The 14,797-nt window shown below is 40.1% G+C and overlaps 1 protein-coding gene across 2 annotated transcripts; it reads left to right on the forward strand.

Annotated features, from left to right (window-relative positions):
- Positions 1-1,154: 1,154 nt before the first annotated feature.
- Positions 1,155-14,594, forward strand: LOC120547578 (interferon-induced, double-stranded RNA-activated protein kinase-like). 2 transcript variants are annotated; one of them, XM_039783053.1, is made up of 19 exons: positions 1,155-1,383; positions 2,270-2,408; positions 2,977-3,131; positions 3,214-3,337; positions 3,452-3,525; positions 3,607-3,756; positions 3,908-4,040; positions 6,082-6,149; positions 6,234-6,324; positions 6,420-6,472; positions 6,564-6,651; positions 6,920-6,978; positions 7,104-7,238; positions 7,324-7,452; positions 7,554-7,737; positions 12,317-12,448; positions 12,821-12,919; positions 13,529-13,591; positions 13,742-14,594. In XM_039783053.1, exons 1-19 carry the CDS (start codon positions 1,277-1,279, stop codon positions 13,874-13,876), a joined length of 2,118 nt encoding a protein of 705 aa, XP_039638987.1. In that variant the 5' UTR covers positions 1,155-1,276; the 3' UTR covers positions 13,877-14,594. The 2 variants fall into 2 exon arrangements, with proteins under 2 accessions (XP_039638987.1, XP_039638988.1); XM_039783054.1 differs by having other exon boundaries at positions 7,119-7,238.
- Positions 14,595-14,797: the final 203 nt, after the last annotated feature.

Consider the following 14,797-nt stretch of genomic DNA (forward strand, 5'->3'; position numbering starts at 1 on the left):
GCAACAGCAATGCCCTTATCTATAGCTACAGCCATAGTGTTATCCCAACTACAACAACAACCAGTCACAATCACAGTGTCAGCAGCAACCATTCATAATAACTCAAGTTATAATAAAGTTACTGCACCACTAGGAGGATCTCAGCCTTGCTGGAGAACATTAGCGGCAATGATAAAGACTTGCTATGGAGTTGCCATCCTTGACCATGATATACGTTATTTTCAACTGCCATCTCACACAGCACTGTGACTAACAATTCCAATTTATGGGGCAAACAGATTAGCCAACTTTAAATACTGTAACAAAACTTATATTACTATTTCTGCATTTATCTAGATAACTGCAGGGCATAAACATAAAATACATTTGTCATTAGGCTGGCATGATTAGTGTCACAAAACATTTACAGGTTACCTGTGCCCATTCCCAGTCAGGTACAACCAACTGGCACTGGGTGTGCCCACTAGCTCTATGGTCACAGCCACTGGGTATGACTATAGTCAGAGCTAAGCCCTACTGATGTGACATTAGACCAAGAATTTTGCCCCCACCCTGAGACATTGTGTGCACACCACTGGACAGATGAACTCAAGTATGCACAAACTATAACAAAATAACTGCAGTTATTGATAACTAATGCCAAACGACCATCTGCGTAATTTGGTGTAGGGATGGTGGGGATATGTCCCTACCACTTCTGATTACCTAATATTGTCCCCACCATTAATTTGATATTAAATGCATAGATATGTGCCTCCAGTTATCAGTTATTTCGACGTGTAAAACGTTTGGACTGCAGTGTGGGGTGTTACTTTCCTCTGACTTGTAGCTCTGTGTTGCTGCATGTGCATGAGCAGAGCTGTTGCTCAAACAACAATTAGGGGTTTATAAATTAATTAACAATGAATCAGTTAATTGACTCGAACAGGTGCCACATGCATGCACATTAAAAAGTGTATCCCCAAAGCAATACAGAATGCCCCCAATAATGTTAAAATGAAACCAGCGAACAACAACTTACTGCAATTTTGCCAGCGGTCGTCGTTTACCGGTATATGCTGGGTTTAATTGGTGCCAAGTATTTAGTTTCGATTTTCAAGCTACGGCACGTTACGTGAATGACGTTCATACCAGGAAATCGAAACTTACAGGTTTGTCATGAGTCCATAGTTATTCGAAACAGAGGAGCACGGATATACGCAGGACGAGGAGCAGTATTGTGAGCTTTGTACTTTATGTCATTTGAGCTGAAAGTCCGACAGCTTCGTCATTAACGATGGAAACTGGAAACTATGTTGCTAGACTAAACGAGTACGTACAGAAAACAAGCTCTAAGATGCAATATGAAGACGTCGGCTCTGTTGGCCCCGCTCATCTTAAAATGTGAGTTGAACACAATTTCTGTTAACCGTGGATTTTACACACCTTTGCTGGCTTTGCACATATTTTGTCGCAGTCGTGCTAGACTTCAATGGGTGTAATTTTGGGCGAGAGTCTTCCTGGCATGGATGACGATGGCGCTGCTGAGGGTGGTGGTGCAATACCCAGTACAGAAAAAAAGCTAACGTCACTCATTAATAGATTTAGGAGAACATCTGGTAAATCAGAGAACTCCAAAATTACCATTAAAGCTGTTGGTTAGAACCAACTAAATACAGTATAAATGTATCAAACGGCACTGCAGGATTTAACAGAGGCTAGCTCAATACATAATTGCCCAAGGACTGTCAACTTTTTACTTACAGCCCAATGTGATAATTCTCAAGATATTTTTTGGGGGGTAAAGTGAATGGATGGCCATACTGTAATAATAAAGCCCTTTAATTGCAGCAGATAACATGGGTGTAATGACCTGCTACCTATAGCTCTGGATCAGCTAGCCTATGCCTTGTGACCTGTACAATCTTTATTTGTGAAGTAATTGTGGTAAGGTAAATATAATAGAGAAGAGCAGTAAAATTGCATTAAAACAAAATACTTTAAGAAGGCTGGCTACATCGAGCATAGGTAGGCTTACCTGAAATTTGTTCTTACGTAGGCCTACATTCTTTGAATAATAATCATACTGTTACAATACTGTGTTACAATTTCAGCCTATGAATGTAATCACATTTGACCTAGGCTTTGGCGTGTGAATATCCTGGTGGAGTCCTTCTACAGGCTGAATATGGTGGTTTGCAGAGTCATGTCATTTAATGCACCCCAACCCCACCAACATAATTTCAAGTCAACTTGCCAAAAAAACAGATATGTGACAATTCCTCTACAGATTCACCCAGAGGGTAGTCCTAAATGGAAAGGTCTATCCAGATGGTGTGGGAAAGAACAAGAAGGAAGCCAAACATAATGCGGCTAAAAATGCCCTGAAATGCTTGTTCAACATCGAACATCAGGACTCAGTTGACACAGTAAGATTATTGCTCCTCTTTGCTTAAAGGTCCCATATTATGCTAATTTTTAGTTTCATATTAGGACATGTTTACATGTATTAGTATTCAAAAAACGCATTATTATACATACCGTCTGTCTGAATATACCTGTATTCACGCCTGTCTCTTTAAGCTTTGTCTGCTCTGATTTGTCAGCGTTTCCGTGTCTTCCACATCTGTGCTCTTGGTGTCTCTGAACTGTCATTGTAACCAGGGAATGACTTTTTTATATATATATATATATATATATATATATAAGTATAGTTGTGACATCACAACCGTACGGAATTCCTGACGGCTCGTTTAAAGGCAATGTTTCTGAATACGGGCTAGGTGCATTTCTCTGTGGATTGAGCGTTTTTGATACGTTCACAGTATCTATATAGCACCTCAACCTTCTTCATAATAAAAAAATACATGGAAATTTCACTTTACAATATGGGACCTTTAACTAAAGCAAGTTTCATTGTAGGTATTGGAATATAAAAGACCAAATCATGGTAAATGTCGTATATTTGTTGTTGTATATTTGTTATTATGTTGACAGACAGAAAATGCAGCTGAAGCTCCTTCTGAACCAGCTCATCCGAGTAATATCAGTAACATCAACTATATATGTTGGCTCAATGAATATGGTCAGAGGAACAGGTTGACCATAAGAGCTGTGGAGACAACAAGACTGGGACCAAATAATGCTACTCCGTAAGCCTCTTGACTGCATCCAAATGTGTAGCTATTTTGTCAAGATTAAAAAGTGCTTTAAATCAAGTTTTTTTAATATTAGAAGCTGTAGCTTCGTGGTTGGTGATAATGAGTATCCAGCTGCCATTGGAGGAACAAAGAGGGAAGCTAAGGAGGAAGCAGCCAAGCTTGTATATGATGTGATATGTGGCAGTAAAACTACAGAGGTAAGTAGTATTACACACCAGTATCTCCTGGCTTATCCAATTCTAGGCTTTTGGATGTTGTAGGGTGTCACATACTCAGCAGACTAAAATTGTATTTTCTTTTTCTTTTTCAAGACTGCAGATGAGAATCACAACCCCACATCAGCTCAACGAAAGGAGGAAACAAATCAACATGTTTTTGATATCTGGTGAGTAAATCATAGCAGCAGTTCATTTTTAATCATATCCAAATAATAATCATCAGTGTGAAATGTTACTTTTTATTACAGTAATACGACAGGACGCCTCAGTATGAACTCTAAGGACAGCAGTATTACAGAGGCAAATTACATAGGAATTGTCAACCACTACTGTCAGAAAAAAAACATCCACCATACATTTATTGAGGAACGGAGATGCGGTCCATCTCATGACCTTCAGTGAGTATGAACCTGAACCTCTGTAACCTGAATAGACACTACAGACACTCTATTGCTAACTCTTTATTGATGTTCAGTTATAAACAACATTAACATGTTAGCGTACGTATAATGATGTTAACTATTTGCTCCTTTTCTAAACACTACACAGATTTTTCTACAAACTAGTGATCAACGATAAGGAGTACCATGTGGGTGAGGGTAAGAGTGTAAAGGAAGCCAAACAAAAAGCAGCTCAGCTGGCCTGGTCTGCTCTTCAAGAACAGACAGACTGGGACAGCAAGGTATTATTTATTTATATTTTCTACTCACTTTATATAATCACACTAAGTTGCCAGTTTATTAGGTACTGTACACTTAGCATTGCTAAAACGAATGCTGTCTAATACAACAGCGATGCAATAAAGCCTTCCTTCATGAAGTTCTAAAACAACAACATTGAACATTACTGTATAACCTTCATGAAGCTAGGATTTACTGCAGGACTGTTGTACTAGACTGCATTAGTTTCAGCTAGGTGTGTCTAATAAACTGGCAGCTAAGTGTATTTTCATCACAGATTCTTCCTGATGCTTTTAATCAGCCTCTAAATGTCCTGCTCACATGGGCCACATTCACCACGGCATATTTGCTTTTATTTTGAAAGACCTTTCAATAAACATTCAAGCAAAGCATTTTCTTTTTTTTATTCCAGGGATAGAATTTTTCTTTCTTTCTAGACTGTCACATTCTGGGCCCTATTTTAATGATCTGAAACGCAAGTATGAAACGCAAAACGCAAGTGGCTTTGTGGGCAGATCTCGGGCGCTGTTGCTATTATACCGGCAGGATAAATGAGTCTTGCGCCCGACGCAAATCTACAATGGGTTGGTCTGAAGTAGCTAGGTGTGGTTTGGGCGTAACGTGCAATAAACCAATCAGAGCGTCATCTCACATTCCCTTTAAGAGCAGGCGCGCTTGTTCCATGACGGATTGCTATTATGACGGCGGATTTGCCTGGCGCACGAGATGCGGCAAAGTAATAAATGCCCGTCTTGACCGGGTGGCGATGTTGCTGCGGCCCCTCGGGCGCATCTCCACAGTCTGGAGAGGATTGCTGCCATGGAGCGTGGGCCTCCAAACGCACCACCTGCTCCTGTTGTGCCCCTTCCTCCTCCTCCCCCCACTCCATCTCCGTCCACCCGCTCCATCAGGAGCGCATCGCGTATTGCCACTCCCGGACCAGATCCCGCCGGAGTGTCCAATCCTGCCGTAGTTCAACATCACGTTTCCTTAAGTCCTCTAATATTTCCTCATTTATGTCATCAACACATCCATGATTCATGGAAATGTTGTGTAAATCACAACAAGCCACAAAGAATGCTGCGACTTTTTGAGGACTGTACTGTAAAGTGCCTCCTGACCTATCCAAACACCTAAAGCGCATTTTCAGTAATATTTTCCTTTGTAATTATGTATGGTTTGCAAAAATGGGAACTGCTGCGTCCGTTTAGATGAGAGAAGTGTATGCGCGTTGTGCACACGCTACATTATGGCCAAGCATGCGCCCCTAAAATAGCATCTGAATAACGCGCCACTGACTTTAGACCAGGTTTTTCCTGGTCAGTGGCGGAATTGTTTTCTGAAATTGCAAAATAGCACCAAGTAACGTTTGCGCCTGAACACACCTCCTCTTTTCGTTGAACCACCCCTGGGAGCACAAATACATTCCCTATTTTACCGACGTGCGTCTGTGGAGGGAAAAGTCCGCTGTGCGTCGGGTGCAAAATAGGAATGATACATGCGTCGGTGTACAAAGGCAATTGCGCTGGGTGTAGGATAGGGCCCTCTGTCTTACTTTCTTTCTTTCTTTTTTTTAAAGATTTGTTTTGGGCATTTCAGCCTTTAATGGAAAGGACAGATAGATGTGAAAGGGGAGAGAGAGGGGAAAGACATGCAGGAATTCGTCCAGGTTGGACTTGAACCCTGGACCTTCTGCATCGAGGCATACACCTCTATATATGTGCGCCTGCTTAGGCCTGTCGCGATATGCAATAAATCAATTAAAAATGAGCTCGATAATTTTTCCGGCTGACTTATCAGCCGCACGGTCTCTGTGTGGGGAGGTGGGACTCCTGGCGTAGCCTACCACAGAGTGCAGCAAAAGAGCAGCTGTCTTACTTTTTAATGGTGTTGTGTGCCATTAAAGATTACACCATAGTGATATTTCCTAATACTTACAGCAGATCTCAACCCTAGCTACTTTTGATTACTTTAGAATAAAATGGTTCCACTGAGGTAAAATATCACATAAAATATATATGTCTAACATTCTTTGCACTTTAGGTGTCCGTCCGGTCAACAGTGTCCGAAGATGGTGCACCACCTATGTTCTCACCGCAATCAACTACCCTGTAAGGCACTTATTGTTAAAAGAGCAGAACATTGAGTTAAATACTGAGAAAGCTGTACTGATGTCTCTCATTGTATTCCCCTAGGGAGTCCCATGAATCATCATCACAAAGCACATCAATGAGCACAAGTGGATCAATAATATTCGCTGATTCATCAAACCTTCCCAAGGCTCAGGTGTGTTCTCTCATAATAAAAAATCTAAAGTGAAACATCACTACAACATCACTGAACATGCTACATTAATCAACCACTTTTTTTCTGAATTGTAGATTCCCATAAGGTCAACTGCATCTGAAGATGATGCCAGATTGTCAACATCACTGTAAGCTACTTATGGACCCAATTGTTAAAACCAATTGTAGAGCTTAATGCTGAAAATGCATCATGCATCTTATTATTGTATGTTCTCTTAGGGAGTCACTTTCATCGTCACAAAGTATGTCAACGGGTACAAGTGGCTCAGGAATATTCACTGATTCATCCAACTCTTCCAAGGATCAGGTCTGCACTTTCTGTCACAATCTCATAAAAACAATGTTATAATCTGCTTACTCAGTATGTGGAGAGGGAAACCGAATAATAGTGAGTAAAAAGTTTAGTTTGTCCAGTCAAGGAAAATAGAGAGTTGCACATTTTGAGATAGTATATTGTCCAAAAGACAATATACTACTTGGCTGTTTTATATGTCGTACTTCATATAGCATGTAAAACTTAATAATCAGAGTAGGGATCAAAATTATAAATACATTTTATTCTTTCATTCTCTAAGCATGTTGCCAAAGACAAGAATATGGGGATAAGTCAGAATGAGACATCCACCCAGTTAAGGTATGAAAAAAAATGCATAATAGCATTTATAGCGTTTTATACTGACGTGAACTTGAATCTCACTTAATAAGTGCTGTACAACCAAAAATAAATTTCTATGTTTTTTACCTTTTTGCAAACAATAGTGTTAATCTTGACAGGTTTACTTCAGACTTTGAGCCCATGGAGTGTCTTGGCAGTGGAGGTTTTGGTCATGTTTACAAAGCAAGAGAGAAACTGCTGGAGAAGGATTATGCTGTCAAAATCGTCTACTATGATGAGTAAGTATGCAGTAGAGATGTTCCACTGTGCATGTGCAGCATTTGTGTTTTGTTCATTAATTGTCCTTGTTTACTTTCGGATCAGAAAAGCTCTAAGAGAGGTGAAGACATTATCAGACCTGCTCCACCGTAATATCGTCAGATACTATACAGTTTGGACGGAGGATTCAGGATACAAATGGGACAGTTCCACTGGCAGGAACAGATCTTCCCAGTGAGTCCCAGGCACTTACCTTATGTCTGAACTTTCTTATTTTAAGTTATAGGTGAAATTAATTTTTTTTCTCATTTTCAATAATTTTCCTACTCTTCTAGAAAGTACCTCTATATTCAGATGGAGTTATGTGACACCAAAACCCTTATAGACTGGATTGATGAGAAGAACAATCAGTCTCCCCAAGACTCAAAGAGAAGAGAACAAAGTCTCAGCATTACTCAGCAAATAGTTAGTGGAGTGGAATATATTCACTCCAAGAATCACATCCACAGGGACCTTAAGGTGAGAGCAGACTCTGCATTGTGTGGCTGAGGCAAAGCTGATATACTGTACATATAAGCTACCTGTATGTAACTTCAGGTGTATGAGCATTTGTAATGTCCTTGGGTTTACCCTGCCGAAGCTCCACCTGTACCTTCCTAAATCAACCAGTAGTGAAGTCCGTCTGAGGGCAGAGTACCTAGAACCAGTATATTGTTCTGGTGCTCATATGTTGAGAGAGTAAGCAAAGCTGACATACATATAAGCTACCTGTATGCAGTGTTGGGAGTAACGTGTTACAAAAGTAATGCAATTACAGTAATGTATTCTTTTTTGCTGTAACACAGTAATATAACGTATTACTAATTAAATTGCGGTAATATTACACCCGTTACAATCTCAGTAACGCGAGTTACAACAGCAGTGTGCCCGAGCTGCTGACAGATATAAACTAGGGTGACCAGACGTACCCGGTTTCAGTTACCTGTCCCCGGAAATGTCTCCGGTTTTCACTGTGAATGACAGACCTGAAATTGGAATGAAAGAAAGAAAACATTGACCAAACATATAGTTGCGCTAACTCGCGCACCCTACACGCGCAAATTACTGTTTATTTACATGAAGTCTGGTGGGTTTAGCATGAAGCAATAAAGCAAAAGCTGTCAGATAAATGTAGTGCAGTAAACATTACAACATTTCCCTCTGAGGTGTAGTGGAGTAAAAGTATGAAGTAGCAGCAGGGGCGATTCTAGGATCAGACCTTTAGGGGGGCTCAGCCCCTAATGAGAATGTGACACGGATATAGTGCATGCAAAAGTGTTAATCTGCGCCATGAAATTAACAACTTCTTCACAACCGCACTCCTGTTCTCCCTCTGACAGATAGAGACTCAGCCAAATCCGTTAGTCTGGCACAACCACCTCAACTAGAATCTAAGCTTTCGAATGATATTAGCGCCAGTTGCTGAGACAAATCGTTTGCGAGAAAATTAACATTGAATTTACATGAAATGTTATCATATTTGCATTCGGCATAAATCTCTGCACACCCATTACTCTCTCTGAAATATCTCACAAACTCTTCACTCAACACATGCATCGGTACAACAAGCGGTTCCCGGGTAATCCGGTTTTGAAATTGCAACAAAATTTCTACATGGTATCCAACTTTGGGCCAAAATTCTAATGTATTCTCATGTAAACTATTTATGTCAGCACAGACATTTTTGTAAATTGCTTAGCCAGTGTATCCTACCATAATGGTTATTATATTGCCAGATTCCAGACAATCCCACTTACTTATATACAGTATATCCCACTTACAAATATGAATATATTTATACTGGTATGCTTCCTAGTGACATTAATGCAAAAATATGAAGAAAAAACTATTCCACATGTGTGTGCATGGTTAAAATTCTGAAGTGCAAAATAATTCAGGCTACATCACAAATATTTACATCAATAGATAAGAATAATCAAGTCTAACTTTTTTCTAATTTCTTTTCAAAGTGCACCATATTGCTGCATTTAAATGTTAAAATGGACAACATTTTCTTACAGGGGAACATGCACATGGACCCCCCCTAGGGGGACTTGTGCCCCAGTGCAGCTCTAGGTCTAGTGGCCCCTGGGGCAGTGTCCCCGTTTTAAGTTTTACAAAGATAAAAACATTACCTGTTTTGGAGGTATTTACGCTTCTGAGCTGAAAATGTCCCCGGATTTTGTCTCAGAAATCTGGTCACCTTAATATAAATGTGTCGGCAATTAATGTTGAGACTTGCTACGCGTAAATACCACTGCATTTTATCAGCCGTGGAAAGTAACCATTGTACTGTAAGGTACTTTTAATTTTAAAAGAGTATTTTCATTTTCTCCTACTTGCCTATTGTACGTTTTACTTCTCTATTTTTATAGCTTTAGTTACTTTGCATATTCATATTAATTATACAAAATATTATGAATAATCTATGATGTATTAAAGTGGATAAAGATGAGACTTTATTGATCCGGTGGTGAAATTCACAAGCTACCTGCCAAGTCAAACTTCCGCTGTTATTTTGGTGAAAGTAACTCAAAAGTAGTGTAAAGCATTACAATTCAGAGACAGTAATATTGTAATATAACTAATTACTCTCAAATGACAGTAACTAGTAATCTATAATGTATTACATTTTGGAAGTAACTAGTCCAACACTGCCTATATGTAACTTCAGGTGTATGAGCGTTTGTAATGTCCTCAGGTTTACCCTGCCGAAGCTCCGCCAGTACCTTAAGACAGATCCTAAATCAACCAGTAGTGAAGCCTGCCTGAGGGCAGAGTACCTAGAACCAGTATACAGTGCCTTGCGAAAGTATTCGGCCCCCTTGAACGTTTCGACCTTTTGCCACATTTCAGGCCTCAAACATAAAGATATAAAACTGTAATTTTTTGTGAAGAATCAACAACAAGTGGGTCCCAATTATGAAGTGGAACGAAATTCATTGGCTATTTCAAAATTTTTTAACAAATAAAAAACTGAAAAAGTGGGCGTGCAAAATTATTCAGCCCCTTTACTTTCAGTGCAGCAAACTCTCTCCAGAAGTTCAGTGAGGATCTCTGAATGATCCAATGTTGACCTAAATGACTAATGATGATAAATAGAATCCAGCTGTGTGTAATCAAGTCTCCGTATAAATACACCTGCTCTGTGATAGTCTCAGAGGTCCGTGTAAAGCGCCAGAGAGCATCATGAAAACGGAACACACGGGCAACCAGAGTCCGAGATACTGTTGTGGAGAAGTTTAAAGCCGGATTTGGATACAAAAAGATTTCCCAAGCTTTAAACATCCCAAGGAGCACTGTGCAAGCGATAATATTGAAATGGAAGGAGTATCAGACCACTACAAATCTCGAAGACCCGGCCCGTCCCTCTAAACTTTCAGCTCATACAATGAGAAGACTGATCAGAGATGCAGCCAAGAGGCCCATGATCACTCTGGAAGAACTGCAGAGATCTACAGCTGAGGTGGGAGACTCTGTCCATAGGACAACAATCAGTCGTATACTGCACAAATCTGGCCTTTATGGAAGAGTGGCAAGAAGAAAGCCATTTCTTAAAGATATCCATAAAAAGTGTCGTTTAAAGTTTGCCAAAAGCCACCTGGGAGACACACCAAACATGTGGAAGAAGGTGCTGTGGTCAGATGAAACCAAAATCGAACTTTTTGGCAACAATGCAAAACGTTATGTTTGGCGTAAAAGCAACACAGCTCATCACCCTGAACACACCATCCCCACTGTCAAACATGGTGGTGGCAGCATCCTGGTTTGGGCCTGCTTTTCTTCAGCAGGGACAGGGAAGATGGTTAAAATTGATGGGAAGATGGATGGAGCCAAATACAGGACCATTCTGAAGAAAACCTGATGGAGTCTGCAAAAGACCTGAGACTGGACGGAGATTTGTCTTCCAACAAGACAATGATCCAAAACATAAAGCAAAATCTACAATGGAATGGTTCACAAATAAACATATCCAGGTGTTAGAATGGCCAAGTCAAAGTCCAGACCTGAATCCAATCGAGAATTTGTGGAAAGAACTGAAAACTGCTGTTCACAAACGCTCTCCATCCAACCTCACTGAGCTCGAGCTGTTTTGCAAGGAGGAATGGGCAAAAATGTCAGTCTCTCGATGTGCAAAACTGATAGAGACATACCCCAAGCGACTTACAGCTGTAATCGCAGCAAAAGGTGGCGCTACAAAGTATTAACTTAAGGGGGCTGAATAATTTTGCACGCCCAATATTTCAGTTTTTTATTTGTTTAAAAGGTTTGAAATATCCAATAAATTTCGTTCCACTTCATGATTGTGTCCCACTTGTTGTTGATTCTTCACAAAAAATTACGGTTTTATATCTTTCTGTTTGAGGCCTGAAATGTGGCAAAAGGTCGAAAAGTTCAAGGGGGCCGAATACTTTCGCAAGGCACTGTATATACTGGTGCTCACTGGTAGAGAGTAGCAGCACCACATACTAGACTTTTGCCCCTCGCTAGTGTTAGGCCAGATCCTGCCCCTGGTGGAAAGGTGCTGCTACTGCAAGCTCCAAGTTCACTAGTTCAAGTGCTCATATTATGCTTTTTGGCTTTTTCCCTTTCCTTTATTGCGTTATATATCTCTTTTGTGCACATTATAGGTTTAAAAAGTGAAAAAGCCCAAAGTCCACCCCAAAGGGACTTACCATCTCCAACAGAAAACACTGACCCAGACTTTACTTCTGTGACAAACGTGCGTCACTTTGTAACACAGGTTATAATACTCGCCTAGCTGCTAGCATGGCACGCCCTCATACTCTGCTTTTGACTTGGTAGTAGTCCTTACCTAGCTACTGTGCATGTACGACTCCCAACAAAGAAGAAGTGAGTGAAAAGAGGAGCTGCAGCAATGTGCATTACAACAAAAATAATGGTGTTTTTTGAAAATTAAACCATGTAAACTATTCTGATATAACCTCTAAATCCTGAAAACCTGAAAATGAGCATAATATGAGCACTTTAATACTTATTGTGTGGGGAGATAGATGTTTATTTGTTTCAATTTCTGTTTTTTCTTTTTGTTGTTAAGCCTGCAAACATCCTGTTTGGACTGGATGGAGAAGTGAAGATTGGGGACTTTGGTCTGGTCACCAGAGATGATGATGCTTTGATGGACAGAACAGAGAACACAGGAACCCGGTCTTACATGGCTCCTGAACAAGTGAGATGGTCTTTACTGACAATTACTTTTAATTTGTCTGTATTATTGTGTCAACAAATATGTTTTTCTATTAGTTAGGCTACCTATATGCCCTTTCACACTTAAGTCTCAACTGTCTTTACCTTTGGCAGTGAGACCTTTACAAATCAAAAGTTTTACATCAAACACGTTAGAGATTTTATATCAATATACATAAAAAAAATTTAAAACTGAATTGCAAATTTAATCCCTAAAATCTGAGCTAAAAGCTGAAGTTTCAATTACCTCATGAGCATACAGTAACTAGTTAATCTTAATGATGATTAATGAAATATAACTTTTTGCTGCTAAAGTACCTTGTGTCAATACTGTATTTTTATTCTGTCCCAAAAGAGGAAGAAGAACTATGACCGAAAAGTGGATATATTTGCTCTGGGCTTGATATATTTGGAACTTCTTTGGAAAGTCTCTACTGGCCACGAAAGACGAGTGGTGAGTCTTGCATAAATAGAACGTAACATTGTGTTGTTATTAAAGGTTGATTAAATGACTTACCACAAAAATGTAACTACATGACTAAAGCTAGGAGATGAGATGGAACTTTTTTGTTCCTCTTGTTATCTTGCTTAACCTTTTTTTTGAGAGCATATTTTGAATTATTGGTAAATTCCAGGCTAGTCTCGCTTTGCCAGACCCTCCTCCAAAGCGTGCTGAAGGAGAATCTGGCTACGCCACACAGCATTCAGGGATGGGAGGAAAATGTGCTCTGGTTTATTGGCATATCTTTAAACCAATCAGAATCGACATGGGAGGTGCTAAACTCTGCACAAAGCCGCTGTAAAATAGTCGTGCAAGATAAAACTCAGATTGGACAGATAGTCTAGCTACCATGCAGAGATCTGAGGAGCAGTCAACAATAGTCCTCATAAATCCACCGGATTAAAAATTCCAACACAAAGAAAGCGGAAGGAAACGGAAAATACATGCATCCGGTGGAATTTCCTGCAGCACCGGAGCAATCCCGGAAGTGGAACGCGAAGGATATAGACTAATTTCAGGCTAACATATTCTTTAATCCTTTTATTACCTCATGAATACCAGGTTTTGGATGACGCAAGATATCAGAATCTTCCCAAAGACTTTTCAAAGGCTTTTCCCCAAGAGGTAGGTTACAATATCCTTATTATCATTACTGATTCCCTTGCCACATGAAGTAGTATTTCCCATAGGGTGTCAGTTTAGTCATGATGGTCACCATGTAACAGGGAGGCTGACATGCAGGGCTTTGCACTGTTTTTTGTTGTTTTTTTGCAGAACAATGTCATCAAGTTAATGCTGCGTGAGAAGCCAGAAGACCGACCTGATGCCAGTAAACTGAAGGCAGAGCTGGAGAAGTGGGCTCAGACATTCAGCACAAAAAATGTGCGTCAGGAAAATGCAACTGTCTGATTATCACAAGCAATTGTGAGAAGCTACATTAGCATATAGAAACGTGGCTCTTCTGATGTCTGTGACTTAAATCAAATGATCTGATATACTGTTATAAATATGTTGTTATTAACATTTTTATGAAAATGTTTAATGTACTGCACTTGTATAGCGCTTTATCCTGAACTTTAAATTACGCTCCTATGGCAGTGGGTGGTAATTTGGGGTTCTATGTTTTGCTCAAGGACACTTCAACATGCAAACAGGAGCTGGAATTATTAACCCTGCAAATGATGAATAACCTAAGAAGGGGACCTAATATTATGTGTTTTAAAGGACAGGGAAAGAAAAATGAAATCAAGTTTTATCATGATACTTTTACATGAATTCACATCCGTCCAGCTTTTATTCTAAATAATGTCTGTAATTTCTGTGTTCACAGTTGACATTTTATTCTATGCTGGAAATGGTTAAATGTATTTAAAGTGGTGTCACATTACAGCCTTTGTTTTGTACTGAATACCGGTATGTTAAGTTTTAAAAATTAAATAATGGTTATTTGGAGCATAATGGTCATGCATCTACAGTCCCGACTGCGACATCAGTGGCACCGCACTCTCCTGGGTTCCGTTCCTATCTCACCAAGAGACAACAGTTCACACACATCAACAACTGCAACATGCAGCATCCTCTATGGTTCACCTGCAAAAGCCTTAAATAAACTCCAATACATCCAAAACTCTGCTGCCTGTCTCCTCACCCACACCCGTTCCAGTGATCACATCACTCCCGTCCTTCAGAACCTCCACTGGCCGGTTTCCCAACGCATCCAGTTTAAAGTCTTCCTCCTCACCCACAAAGCCCTCCATAACCAGGCTCCTTCCTACCTCACAGACCTCCTCCACCACCACAATTCCCCCCCGTAACCTCCGCTGCTCTGAC

The sequence above is a fragment of the Perca fluviatilis genome, chromosome 19, assembly GCF_010015445.1.
Source record: "Perca fluviatilis chromosome 19, GENO_Pfluv_1.0, whole genome shotgun sequence".
Classification (NCBI taxonomy): Eukaryota; Metazoa; Chordata; class Actinopteri; order Perciformes; family Percidae; genus Perca; species Perca fluviatilis.

Bases quoted from the DNA above. Each gene is read 5' to 3' on its own strand.
- LOC120547578 (XM_039783053.1), top strand. From the start codon at position 1,277: ATGGAAACTGGAAACTATGTTGCTAGACTAAACGAGTACGTACAGAAA. The intron at 7,239-7,323 runs GTAAGTATGCAG...CTTTCGGATCAG, and splicing joins AAAATCGTCTACTATGATGA to AAAAGCTCTAAGAGAGGTGA. The intron at 12,449-12,820 runs GTGAGATGGTCT...CTGTCCCAAAAG, and splicing joins CTTACATGGCTCCTGAACAA to AGGAAGAAGAACTATGACCG.